Raw genomic sequence first — 13,979 nt, 5'->3', positions numbered from 1 at the left:
GCTTAATATGAGAGTTGCATGTTCATAAAATAAAATCAGCTAAATACGACACACACACCCTTTCACTTACAGTCCAAAAGTTATTTAAGAATCAATCATCAACTGTCAAACAACTTGCATGAATTAATAAGAGCAGATATTCAAGTTTATTAACAAATTTAAAAAAAAAACAAAACCCATACAAATGGTGTCACAGCTTCAGGTCTTCAGGCACAGGTCAGTCATTTGAGACAGATTTTGCTGACCAAATAGATTTCCAGGCCTTCCCTTATGTATACTCGTGGCAGAATAAAATACAACAGGTGCACTATGAGCACATTATTAACTCTCATCATATTACTGGGTCATAATTCTTTTTAAAACATCCAAATTTGCTTGGTTACAAAGTTTTCTGGAGATGATAAAAGTTTGTATAAGCTACCCAAAACTGTATGGTCTATGGGCTTATCATACAGATAGATGATGAAATGGTCTGAAAATCTGAAAAGGACTTTGGCAAATGATTTGTGACAATTATATTACTCTTCATTTCTCTCTTACACAAGACAAAATGTTGTAAACATTATATACACACACACACACACAAATAAAAGAATATTTAAGAAATTGTCATCTACATACATGTAGTTATGTACATAATATACTTACAAATTCTGGCACTTGAGAGTTACAAAATGCTAGCTTTATCAAACCTTAGGCTTGACCTATTTTAGAGGAAAAATCTTGTCACCCCTTACATTGCTACCATGTTTGCCATATATTCTGCTTTTAGTATAGCACTCATTGAGAAATAGATTATAGCAGCCAGGGCAAAACATTCAGACAGTTCCTCTGAAGTGGCATATTGACATCAAGATAGTTTTTGAAGATCATTATGACCAGGCTAAAATGTGGTGCCTTGTGGTACTCAGACATACGTTTCAAACTGCTGCTGATACAATATCCTTGTCATACAACTGCGTGTCTTGTTGCTACAAAAATAATCTGTTGCTGTAACAATACAAATTTCTGTTGAAAATGTAGTTGTTTAAGCCCAACTACACACTTTCTTCGTGTCCTTGGAGAAAGGCTTGAAGAGTGCAGTCATACAAACAGGGAGATACAAGGAAGCAGCCACCAGTGTTGAATCTTGCCACTATAATCTCCTGGCGAGAGGGCAGGTTCAAGCTGTCACAGTGTCAAGAAGCGGGAACACAGCTCATAAATGCTTCTATGTGATTTTCAGGGTGCTACCATAAGTCTGTTGCACAACCACCTGCACGTTATCCAGTATGAAGTCAAAAGCCATGCTCCACACAGACTCCACTGACTGCTGCATCAACCTGACAAAACAGCAAGCAAGGGGGGGGTCCATATATTTAGCGAAAAGGTTAAGCGAAATTCCATTTCTCAAAAACAGTGGTTTATCAGAAGCCAAAGAAAATGAGTTTTACCTCTTCATGTATTTGATGACCAGGTCAAGTTTCTCCAGGTCTTTATCCTCTACTAGCTCTGTGCAATACTTCACCACCTGCAGAATGTCCTCTTCCATAGGCTCTACAGAGTTAAACCATCCATGTTATCAGCAATATCCCAATACAGATGATTAAACATTGGTCTGATTATCAGCAGGAAACTTGAACCATGTATGCTACAGCCAGGAAATTGAGAGACATAATCCATTACTTTACCTGAAATGGTAGTAACCCACTCCTGCAGCAGGGCTCTGATGTCACAGAGTTCAAAAGCTCCAGCTAGGGTGGGGACAGGGCGAGGAGTGCATTTGGACAGTACTTCAGGGGCTTGATGGCTCAGAGGAGATGAAGCTGGTCCTTTTTCAATCTAATTTCAGACAGACATTCAGATTAATGAGATGAAAACAGCTGGAACTCATACATTGTATACTTGCATGAATGCATAATCACACTGGGCGTAGGTGGGTGTTTAAGTCCAGTCAAAAATGTGTTTACTACAAATTACTTTGGTTGGATTACAACATTACAGTGAGAAAGTGTAAAATTGATGCATCAAGCGTAGATCTACCTTGAAGCCAGAGAGGGCTTCTCCGCCTTTTAGTAAGACTGGGATGGTTTTGGAGGGGCTGGATTTTGCAGGACTGTTTCCTGGGATGAGTCTCTTTAATGGACTAGCACCTTTCTTGGCAGGACTGGCATTTTTCCTCTTGTAGCGCCGCTTTGTCCTGCCGACTGCAGTCCGTTTCAGGTGAAGAAGCGGGTTCCTCTGTTCCACTACTAATAAAATTTGAGTAATGAGTCGGAGGTCACCTAAACTTGTATCATACATTCTCTTTGCTAACTCACAATACCTTGAGCCTGAGTATTTTCTTTGCGTCTGTAAGCAGAGCGTAGCTCCTCCTGTAATTCCCTGGGTAATGCTGCAAAAACATCTGGATCAACCTGTTGATGCAAAAGGTCAAAAATAAAAACTACTGCATACAAAACCAGTCAGTCATGCAATATTATTCCACCATGTGCTTCTGATTTAAACATGAAATCCTAACAAGTCTAAGCTAAAAAGGTACCTGGGAGAAGTCAGGAAGTTCCAGTATGATGCCTGTGCTGCCTGTTTGCCCAGGCTGGTCAGGGAGGTGGAGCAGCACAGAGGGTGCTACAGTCAAGGTTTGTGTAGCTGGGTGAAATGAGGTATCTGGTACCTGCTTGTGGTTCCATGCTTGCTCTACTTGTTCTCGCAACTCTGCTGGTAAAGCATCCAACACAGAGCGATCCACCTGAAGAAAGCAAGAGAGACTAAATGAGAGTTCCTGTGGAAGTGGGCGAATTGCGGCCAACGACGTAAGGAGCCACAACGAGAATATGATGTTCTAACCTGAGAGGGAGATGGCACTTCTATGCTGAGGTTGAGGTCTGCTCGAGAATGGCTGGGTGAGTGTGTGGTAGAAGGTCCTGCTTTACTTGTCCCAGGCATCGAATCTGAAAAAGTACATGAGGTTGTGGCAGGAGAAGAAATCTCCTTTTGATTGGAAGACATTCTAGACAAACCATCTGAAAAGAAGGAAAAAAAAAAGAAGAAGAGGCCGCTGATCATCTAAGGTCAGGCTTTAAAGACTTTAAATAAATTAAAGACATACATCCAAGGCATGCACATAGCACCCAGACCTGCTTTTTGAATATCTCTGCTATGGTTGACCGTGGGCCGTCTACTTGTGAACAAGTCTCGGATACTGCGAGAGCGACATATGGCAGCATCCGAGTGCGAGCTCTCTAGCAGGTGCACCTGTAGTCCCACTCCTCTCATGTCAATAACAGCAAGCTTCATGGCACGGAAGAGCTTAATGACCTCAGCTGCTATGAGCTGCCCGCAGTCTGTAGGATGAGGTAGCAACACAGACCTGCAGAGGCAAAGCAATAATACTCACAGACAACACCCTAAAACAAATGAACAACAGAGAGAAAAAAACCCACAATGTATAACATATATTCATAAAATTAGAAAGTTTATTTTAGGCCACCTTGCCAGGTTGTCACAGATGCCATGGCCTCCATACTTGGCAGGCTCCACAGGAGCACCTGCTTTACGCATCATAATTTTCAGGGTAACACGGCGACCTCTAAGTCCTGCTCCCTGCAATCTCTTCTGTACCTCCATAGACAGATTAGTCAGAAAAGTTTCTGCCTCCTCGACCTACAACGAATCAATATAAAGCAGAGAATTACTACATGTTCTGAGTTGTCTACACAATGAGCATTGAGATATCCAAAAGAAAGTCTAGGGATAGAATTAAACATCTAGGCTATATGATGTACAGTCAGTGAAAATTATGAGAGAATTTTAAATGTGGATTGACTGCATGTCTGAGCTCACGTTTGTAAAGCGGATGTTGTAGTTCATCTCAGCAGACACAGACTTCCTTTCCTTCTCGCTGCATACAGGCCGGTCATCCAGCCCTCTGCAGAAGCGGAAGAGAGTCTGTCCTGTCCGTGGGCCAAACTCCTTTTGCAAACGCACTATGGACAGCTGCTGCAGATCCCCACAAGATATCACACCAAGAGAGGCTAGCTTACTGCTCATAGAGCGTCCCACTCCTACACACACACACACACACACACACACACACACACACACTTCCATGACGATACTATATAATAGAGATAATGGCTGCATTCGAAATGGGGAAAATGTATCAGAAGAGTGTCTAACATGACAGTGAGGCATCAAGGACCGTTTGAAACTGATCAAACTCATTTCCTGTACAAGATTAGCCTGGCTAACGCGACTTCAAAGCTCTCCGAGCATTTGGTCTGGCCAAGCTATTAAGCCAAACCGTTTCCCAGAGCCCGTGGTTGACCCGCCTCCCCGAAATGCCTCAGTTTGCTACTGGTCGAAGCCAGAAAAGGCTGTGACGAAGCTTAAACCAATCACATCACTCTTTCCTCTGACGTATGTGACGCGACGGGGCTAACTGGTAGATTAAACTCTTACCGAAGCCGGTCGGGAGCAAGGCGAAAGCGTCCTTCCTTTCAATAAATACCTCCAGGGCTGCTCTTTGCTCCGTTTTCAATGAGAACTTCCCGTTGAATGCTTTCAATACAGCATCTACCGCTGTGTTAAAGGCTTGCCGCTGCTCCATGTTCGTGATGTGAATGAAGCGCTTCCGGCATAGATTCTGTAAACAATCTATGGCTTCCGGTCGCAGTTCTACTACGTCACTGCCTTGAACACGCCTCTACCCAGGGCCGTTGGAGATGCTCAAAGTTGATTGGTTCCCGATTTTTCGGGAGCTTGGAAATGCTGTAGGTAGCCTGCCTGGCCAGACTAAGCTCGGAACAGGCCCTCGTGTTGCGTCACGCTTAGGATGGGCGGGCCCAGGCTAGTACAAGATGCCTTCAAACTGTCCCCAACTGACGGCATCATTGATATATCCATAATGTCTATTACCCATAAATCTGTGCCGCAGCTCCCTCAAGCAACAGGAGAAAAGGCTTCACAGAAAAGCAAATTTCATATACAAATGTAATTTTGGGGGCTTCCCCCCACTTGGATTTTTTTTTGAAAAGTTGCCAAGAAATAAACCTTGTACCATTTTATAATCCTGTGACTTTAACCAAAAAAATTTGTTTGATATGACTTGTGAGGTACATGCTAGCCAACTAGCTAATGTTTGCTAGCTTGCTTGAAATGAAGTTTAATTCTGGCGTGCTGATGTCACACATTACCATAAATGCGATCATAAACGGTCGTTCAAAACGAACGAACGTTCTTAGAAGATGCTTTCAGTTGAAAATCATTTCTAATGGACATCTGTCCATTATAGCAGTGTGATAAGACAGCAACCTCTGATTTCAAATGCACCTAATACGTGTTTAAAGAGACTTCATATGCCACAGTACAGTTACCAGGCAGGCTAGTGACAGGCTGGTCTCTGATAAAGTCGTCCACTTCCTCTGGTCTGAGAAAATACTGGCCATTTGGTTTTGCTTTCCGGGTTGCCATCCTAGCCAAGAGGATGTTGGAGCCTGATGACAGACATGAAGCATCATTTGAATTATGATGATTAATAAGGCATTAAAAATAAAGCAAACACTGACTAATGTCTTAATTCTCATTAGTTAAACACAACTTGCTTACCCATGCCAATGGAGGCACAACAGCCAGTCCTCTCCCTCACATCAGCACGGATGGCAGTGGCCAGCTCATCAGGGGTGATCCCCAGCTCTGCCAGGAGGGATGTGGCATCCAGTAAGGCCTCGTCACAACTTAGAGCCTCAATGTTATATGTATAACTACAAAAACAGAGTGAGCATTTATTACAGAGAACTGTAGAACTGCAGGTTGATACTGTCAGCATGTGAGAGATTAGTGCTGTATACCTGGCCAGAGTTTTATACATTGCCAGTGCCACCTCTTTGTATGCATGGAAATCATAGGGAACCGACTGCAGCTCAGGACACAGCTGCTTCGCCTGACCGAAAAACATGCCATTCCTCACACCAGCCTGCCTGTAAAGACACATATCCATCTTTATGTACATGCAGTAAGAAAGAGTTTTGCAGTTGTATTCCTTATGGAGCCTGGTGACTGACAAATGAATATTTTAGAGCACCTGGCCTCATAGCTACAGGAAGCAATCTCTGCCATAGAGAGAACAGCATGGTCATGCTCCACTCCATTACTGCCAGTCTCCTCCGTCTCTGGAGAAGGGGTCAGCTCGATGTCATCACCTGTCCTTCCTAAGAGATCAGACAGCAAAACAAATCATGAACACATGCTACAAAAGGGGGGAGGGGGACCACCCATATCAAGTCTTCATTTCAACATTAAGTCCCATCTCCTCTTTAGTACCAAGTACCAGCCTCTCCCCTTTATTTCTGAGCCCATAATAACAATTAGCTGGTTTTTATCTAAATCAGACATACTTCCAAAAGCAACAAAAGGATCCATGCAAGCTGAATCAGCTAACCAAAGTGCTCCTTATATTAAGATGTTAAAGCTGTAATCTACTGTACCTAGCTCTGAAGGGAAAACAAACATTCACAGACAGACACAAAGTAGATGCCCAAATTTCCCCCTTTGGATGGTCCATGTTGAACTTGCACAAATCACCTGTTCTGTGCTGAGTTTGCTTCCTCCGATAGTACTGGAACTCTATTTGAGGGTTCGCACCAGGACGCTGAGCAACAAGCCCCCGCCCACGATTACTTGTCACAGCCACTGGCTTCCCTGGATTGAGAAGAGTACATATGAAACATGCACTGAATGCAAAAAGGAATGGTTTGATCAGCAGTTCCACCACAATTTACTACATGCGCAGGATAATGTACTCTTCCGTATCTGCTGCTCTGCATGATAGTCACCTCTAAGTTCAGGTCGATGTCTAATCCCCACTGATGCAAAGAAGCAGTCCATGTCCACATGCAGAATACAAGACTGACATACCTGAGGAGCAGGCATAAATGAGGTACCTAGGAAGAAAATAAAATAAATTTACTCAGACAGGCCAAATATACACAGCCAGATAAGTGCCTGCTCCTTACAGTCCCATCACAAACAGCAAACAAGAGTCTATAAGAGTACAGCAAAGAATCACAATCACACATGCAAGACCATCAAGGCATGAGAATTTGGGGTGTAAATCTCTAGCTTCTACACAACAAAATTTTGATTCCGAAGCCAATATTTCACAAAACCACCGAACCTGCCTTGATGTGTTTTAGTAGCTTCTGATCAAGAGGTGACCAATTTTGTTCAGAATCTGGGGTAGGCCAGCAATGCCATGTTCTTCTGCGCATGATAGTTACGTATAATAACGTTCCGAATATGCTAGATGTGCCAGCAGAGGTAGCAATGTAAAAGTATTGTCTGTGCAGCATGTGAGACATTGAGATCGTGTTGCATGACTCGGGGTAGTCCAGAGAGAAGGAGCTGTGAAATCCAACCTAGATTTTGAGCTGTAGCCAGACACAAAACTGAGGAGAACCACTGGATTAAGAACAGGTAGACAGAAATGCATGTTAATCGGTATTCGGGAACAGTTTAATCACAGACTGTGAAACTGGAACACCATAACAAACGTAGTCTGAGTAGTTGTTAAAGTGAGAAGGATAAGAGAAACAAGACGAGCACCACAAACATCCACAAGCTCATGAAAAAATAAAATGTATAAGGCAGCTGGGCCATAGAAGGTTCACGCTGCATGCTGCACGTTCACGTGAAGAACCGGACCCTGGGCCATTAAACTTCAACTTTTCTCGGTAGTCGTCCATTTTATCTCCCTAGACCCGTTCTGATTGGCTGGCGCGGCGGTGACCTTGGGGTCGTGCATGCATTGACTGGAATTTCCATCTTCACGCCTAGAAAAAAGTGTGCATGTTCATTTCTCGCTTCACGCGTGAAGTGTGCAGCGTGCAACGTGAACGCCGTTCTATGGCCCAGAGCAAGTCATGCTACGTTTGTCCACTTTTCTTTACACGTGTGTAGCGTGTAGCGTGCAGCATGCAGCGTGAACCTTCTATGGCCCAGCTGCCTAAGGAACATTACCTGCACAGTGGTCCGTTCTAAGCTTCTTCAGCCTCTCTTTTCCAGAGAACACGGCACCCCCAGCAGACCGTTGCCTGCTCTGCAGGGTGTTTACATACTCTGAGAACTCGTTCCGCCATGTAGATATATGATGGAGCCGTGAGCGAGAAAAGAACTCCGAGATAATCCCAGGCTCTGGGCCTTGTGCTGACTGTTTGCCTGTTAGCGCGACAGTAGATGCAACATGGTGGCTCCCGTTCAGTCTGACTCTGCTCATCCGATCCAGGCCAAGTGACCTTTCTGAATCTACTTGCTTTTCCTGAATAGCTGCAATTGCTGCTGAGGGTGGCTCTGAAAGCATGGAAGAATCAGAGATTTGCTCATGATGAGTGGCCCTTGATGGGCTGGGTGGTAGTGAGGTGCTGCCTATGGGTGCTACATCTGATGCAAGACCACCAGAAATAGTGCTGCTAGACATCCCCATTTCTTCAGTTTTTGGTTGAGGGCACCTGAACTCTGTTCCTTGGCATGTAGATTTTGAACAAGATACATTGTCTTGATGTTTTAAGGCACCATTCATAGGATATACATAACCATTTTTTTGCAGACGGTCTTTTGATCCTTTTAGAAAAGTAACCGCAGAACTGTTACAAGTGTGACCCTCATGGACCCCATTAAGTTTGGGACCTTCCTCCTTAGAGAAATTAATATGGGAGCCATTCCTGTAGCAAAACAAAAAGAGGTCAGGCAAGGATGAAATATTGCACAACCAAGGCCCAATCCCAATCCCCTCCTCCCTTAGCTCTACCACTTGGCCCTACCCCTCTGTTTTGTACGCTCCCACATAGGGTCGAGTGTCCTGTTTCTTTTGGCTATTGAGGGGTAGTGGTCATTTAGCCCTCTAAATGGAGCATTTTCAGATGGAGACTTAAAACGTAAAAATGGTAGAAGGAAATTCCCAGAATGCTTTGCAAATTGAGGCAGTGTAATTTGGAATATGGCTACCGGTGCAGGAAAAGAAGCCCATAAATGGAGCATATCTTTGCAAATAATCATGCAAAAAAAATTAAATCTGTTGGAATATATTAAGTTTAAAGGCTGAGAGAAATGCATTTTTTTGGCGCTAAAACAGAATAGCAGTTAAATTTGGCGAGGTTTATTGAGTCCCTGGACAGAGGCAACTATTCTCTAAACCGCACGGTAGCGGATATATTCGCAGACAAAAGCAGAGTAAATTTAGCCCTTTTAGAACTGCCCACCAAGCAACCGGAAGTAGCAGGCGGGAGCCGCGTGATGTCATGGGTGTGTCTCAGCCATGAACAACACGAGCGACTAAAGCGAGCAGAAATTTAGTGAGGGAGAAACTTCAAGTTTTAGTAGTTTTTGTCAGTTCAAGTTGATGACAATGTACTGACAGAAGAAGTGGCCAGTGATAGGGAAGAAGAGAGAGGTATCAAACCATACCGATTCGAGCCAGAATTGTCCGATGAGAGCGGGGTCAGTGACAGTGATGAACCCGAGGACGATCATGAAGACCAACTTGCAAATATAAAATGGTAAGCTTTCTAAAACGCTCTTAGAATTAGAATAGACTTTTAAAAAAAAGACTAAGATTATATGCTATCCTAGTACAGCTACAGCTGACAGTCTTCAGGTAAACTTTTCCGTGGCCGTGCATAGTCTATCGCCGGCAGTCAACCACCCAGTAAAGGGGGGGGGGGGGGGGGGGGGGCTGGGGCTGGAAGTTGAAGATGCATTCCTCAAGTTAGCAGTATTACAGTATGTTGGAAACAAAATGCTTTGCATTTCATTGTAACAAAAAAAAGTCTTGATTAATTAGTGATTACCTTTATCTTTCAGGAAAAGGAACAGGGCCACTCCCTCGATGGCATTTGTGTTGCTGCACCCAACAGCAATACATCGCTTTCCGGGTGCTTTCCCTTTTTTTCCCCCCCTCCCCCTTCTTCTCCATAACAGTCGTAGATTGTAGTTTAACAATTTGTCTCCCTTTCTACATTGTGTTGTCGCAAGTTTCCGTCAAAATTAACGTAATCTAGCAGAAAGTCGGACAGAAGCGACACTGTGTGGACATAAGTGGAAAAGCCGCAGGTAAAACCACTCACACTCCTGACATCATGTGAAAGCCAGCTAATAATGGCGACGCTGGTACCAGGATTCCCTTGGCGGGAAATTTAAACAAGACAAATTTTGAAATGTTCCCGACATTTACAACGTGGGTTTCAATGATGAGTTTTCATTGTCGGGACTTGTACTATTATTATCCAAGGGGGAAAAGGGTACATTTCTCTAGGCCTTTAATGTAGATCCAAAGGAATATTCAATTGGACTGTTATGGGGGTGGGGGGTGTTTACTGGGTTTGGGCCCAAGACATGACAGCCTCTCAAAACATGCACAATACAGTACCAGTCAACAGTTTCGACATGCTGACTCAAAGTAATGAGTGTGTTCAGACTTTTGACTGGTTCTGTACATAATACATACAAAGCTTCTACTTACAGTTTGTTTACCATCTGCCGAGTCATTTTCTCAGTAGGCGTGGATGGTGCCGACTGTGTGACTGTGAGAGCTGGGTTTGTGAAATTATGATGGTTGCGCGGTTGTGGAAGGTTCAGATTGAACTGGGATGGCCCTTGACCGGACCCGGCTTGCTCCTGTACTTGCCGAGGTTGCACACTGGTAAAGTTTAGACCCTTCTGCTTTGCATATAGCTGATATTGCAGATATGAGAGCTGCTGCCCTGCCTTTATGCTAAAAGTGAAACAGTATGACAAACAAAAGGCTTTAGTGTGTATACACACACACACTAAACAGCAGGGCTCAAACACAAATATTGTCAGTGTACTACAACAACAGCATTTAAACACACACACACAAAAAGCACATCACTTACTAAATCGACACAGACAAATAAAATGCCTGTGCCCCCCCACATGCGCGCACACTTGCCTAGTTAAGAAGTTTAAAAAAAAAAACAAACTCAGACACACACACCTGTCAGTGATCCACTCTGGCCGCACTACTTTCTCCCCCCTCAGTTCCTGTATTTTAACATTAGGCAGGTTGGTGGCAATGATGTGAGTAGTTTTGGTACGTGAGTAATACACATGATACTGTCCTCCATGTAGCATCATTAGTCTGCGCAATTCATCTGCACTGGGCTCTGCACAAAAGAGAAATCCCAACGTTTCACATGGAAGTATGCAAAGTCTTATATGTCAAGTGTCAAAATAATTACCATATTAACCAAAAAATTCCCAGATCTTTCATGAAAATATTAAAATCAAATCATGTTTTGCCTTTGCAATTACAACTGCATAAATTCTCTGGCCTACTGTTCTGCAGGTTTTTAATGAAACTGACTGTCACCTGTTCCAGATTTCTTCTAGAACTTGCTAGTGTTTCTACAGGTAAAGTTCCAGACAGCCTTGATGATGTTTTAAGAGGAAACATTGGTTATTTAATATGGTTCACTGATTAAAAAAAAAAAACAAAACCAAACATTTTTCCCCTAAATATTATGCTGCAGAGAGATTGTGTTTTTGTTAATCAGATTTTGTTCCTTATCTACTTGTCCATGAATGCAGAATGCACAAAATTGGGGGTGGGGGGGGTGGGGGGGGGGGGGTGTATATATATCAATCACACACTATTATTTTATATATATATATATATATATATATATATATATATATATATATATATATATCTCAATCAGGTGGTTTCAATCAATGGGATGACAATCAGGTGTGAGTGGGCACCCTGTTTCATTTAAAGAACAGGGATCTATCAAAGTCTGATCTTCACAACACATGTTTGTGGAAGTGTATCATGGCACGAACAAAGGAGATTTCTGAGGACATCAGAAAAAGTGTTGTTGATGCTCATCAGGCTGGAAAAGGTTACAAAACCATCTCTAAAGAGTTTGGACTCCACCAATCCACAGTCAGACAGATTGTGTACAAATGGAGGAAATTCAAGACCATTGTTATCCTCCCCAGGAGTGGTCGACCAACAAAGATCACTCCAAGAGCAAGGTGTGTAATAGTTGGCGAGGTCACAAAGGACCCCAGGGTATCTTCTAAGCAATTGAAGGCCTCTCTCACACTGGCTAATGTTAATGTTCATGAGTCCACCATCAAGAGAACACTGAACAAAAATGGTGTGCATGGCAGGGTTGCAAGGAGAAAGCCACTGCTCTCCAAAAAGAACATTGCTGCTCGTCTGCAGTTTGCTAAAGACCACGTGGACAAGCCAGAAGGCTATTGGAAAAATGTTTTGTGGACAGATGAGTCCAAAATCGAATTTTTGGTTTAAATGAGAAGCATATATTTGGAGAAAGGAAAACACTGCATTCCAGCATAAGAACCTTATCCCATCTGTGAAACATGGTGGTGGTAGTATCATGGTTTGGGCCTGTTTTGCTGCATCTGGGCCAGGACGGCTTGCTATCACTGATGGAACAATGAATTCTGAATTATACCAGCAAATTCTAAAGGAAAATATCAGGACATCTGTCCATGAACTGAATCTCAAGAGAAAGTGGGTCATGCAGCAAGACAACGACCCTAAGCACACAAGTCGTTCTACCAAAGAATGGTTAAAGAAGAATAATGTTTTGGAATGCCCAAGTCAAAGTCCTGACCTTAATCCAATCGAAATGTTGTGGAAGGACCTGAAGCGAGCAGTTCATGTGAGGAAACCCACCAACATCCCAGAGTTGAAGCTGTTCTGTATGGAGGAATGGGCTAAAATTCCTCCATACCGGTGTTCAGAACTGATCAACAGTTACTGGAAGCATTTAGTTGCATTTATTGCTGCACAAGGGGGTCACACCAGATACTGAAAGCAAAGGTTCACATACTTTTGCCACTCACAGATATGGATTATTGGATCATTTTCCTTAATAAATAAATGACCAAGTATAATATTTTTGTCTCATTTGTTTAACTGGGTTCTCTTTATGTACTTTTAGGACTTGTGTGAAAATCTGATGATGTTTTAGGTCATATTTATGCAGAAATATAGAAAATTCTAGAGGGTTCACAAACTTTCAAGCACCACTGTGTGTGTGTGTGTGTGTGTGTGTGTGTGTGTGTGTGTATATATATATATATATATATATATAAATAAATTATATAAAATATATACTTATTTTACACACACAATATATACACACACACACAGTGTGTGTGTGTGTGTGTGTGTGTATATATATATATATTTTTTGTGTGTGTGTATTTTATACACACACACACACACACTAATATATTAGTGTGTGTGTGTGTGTATATATAAAATACACACAAAAAAAAAAAAAAAAAAAAAAAAAGATATATATATATATACACACACACACACACTGTGTGTGTGTAAAATAAGTATATATTTTATATAATTTATATATATATATATATATATAATTTATATAAAATATATACTTATTTTACACACACACACACACAGTGTGTGTGTGTGTGTGTGTGTGTATATATATATATATATATATATATATATATATATATATATATATATATATATATATAATTATATAAATTATATAAAATATATACTTATTTTACACACACACACACACACACACAGTGTGTGTGTGTGTGTATATATATATATATATATATTTTTTTTTTTTTGTGTGTGTGTGTATTTTATATATACACACACACTAATATATATATATATATTTTGTGTGTGTGTGTGTGTGTGTGTGTGTGTGTTAGTTATACAGTGGGGCAAAAAAGTATTTAGTCAGCCACCAATTGTGCAAGTTCTCCCACTTAAAAAGATGAGAGAGGCCTATAATTTTCATCATAGGTACACTTCAACTATGAGAGACAGAATGGGGGGAAAGAATCCAGGAAATCACATTGTAGGATTTTTAATGAATTAATTGGTAAATTCCTCGGTAAAATAAGTATTTGGTCACCTACAAACAAGCAAGATTTCTGGCTCTCACAGACCTGTAACA

At 42.0% G+C, this 13,979-nt stretch overlaps 1 protein-coding gene across 3 annotated transcripts in view; it reads right to left on the bottom strand.

The window, feature by feature from the left end:
* Positions 1-123: 123 nt before the first annotated feature.
* Positions 124-13,979, bottom strand: part of rev1 (REV1 DNA directed polymerase) — a 30,817-nt gene continuing 16,961 nt past the window's right edge. For 2 of the 3 annotated variants that reach the window (XM_060929631.1, XM_060929633.1), the window contains 19 exons: positions 10,988-11,156; positions 10,493-10,744; positions 7,996-8,696; positions 6,813-6,920; positions 6,562-6,678; positions 6,062-6,188; positions 5,829-5,957; positions 5,587-5,741; positions 5,355-5,474; positions 3,823-4,043; positions 3,470-3,642; positions 3,117-3,349; positions 2,827-3,002; positions 2,522-2,728; positions 2,306-2,396; positions 2,023-2,231; positions 1,671-1,821; positions 1,434-1,536; positions 124-1,322 (listed from right to left, as the gene is read on the bottom strand). In XM_060929631.1, the coding sequence (XP_060785614.1) occupies positions 1,211-1,322; positions 1,434-1,536; positions 1,671-1,821; positions 2,023-2,231; positions 2,306-2,396; positions 2,522-2,728; positions 2,827-3,002; positions 3,117-3,349; positions 3,470-3,642; positions 3,823-4,043; positions 5,355-5,474; positions 5,587-5,741; positions 5,829-5,957; positions 6,062-6,188; positions 6,562-6,678; positions 6,813-6,920; positions 7,996-8,696; positions 10,493-10,744; positions 10,988-11,156 (3,554 nt within the window). In that variant the 3' untranslated portion in view covers positions 124-1,210. The remainder of the gene's footprint in view (positions 1,323-1,433; positions 1,537-1,670; positions 1,822-2,022; positions 2,232-2,305; positions 2,397-2,521; positions 2,729-2,826; positions 3,003-3,116; positions 3,350-3,469; positions 3,643-3,822; positions 4,044-5,354; positions 5,475-5,586; positions 5,742-5,828; positions 5,958-6,061; positions 6,189-6,561; positions 6,679-6,812; positions 6,921-7,995; positions 8,697-10,492; positions 10,745-10,987; positions 11,157-13,979) is intronic. The other variant, XM_060929632.1, reaches the window with a different exon arrangement.

This window comes from Neoarius graeffei, chromosome 9, assembly GCF_027579695.1.
Source record: "Neoarius graeffei isolate fNeoGra1 chromosome 9, fNeoGra1.pri, whole genome shotgun sequence".
NCBI lineage: Eukaryota > Metazoa > Chordata > Actinopteri > Siluriformes > Ariidae > Neoarius > Neoarius graeffei.
Note: the sequence above shows the minus strand (reverse complement) of the source record. Positions and strands in the feature narration are given on the sequence as shown.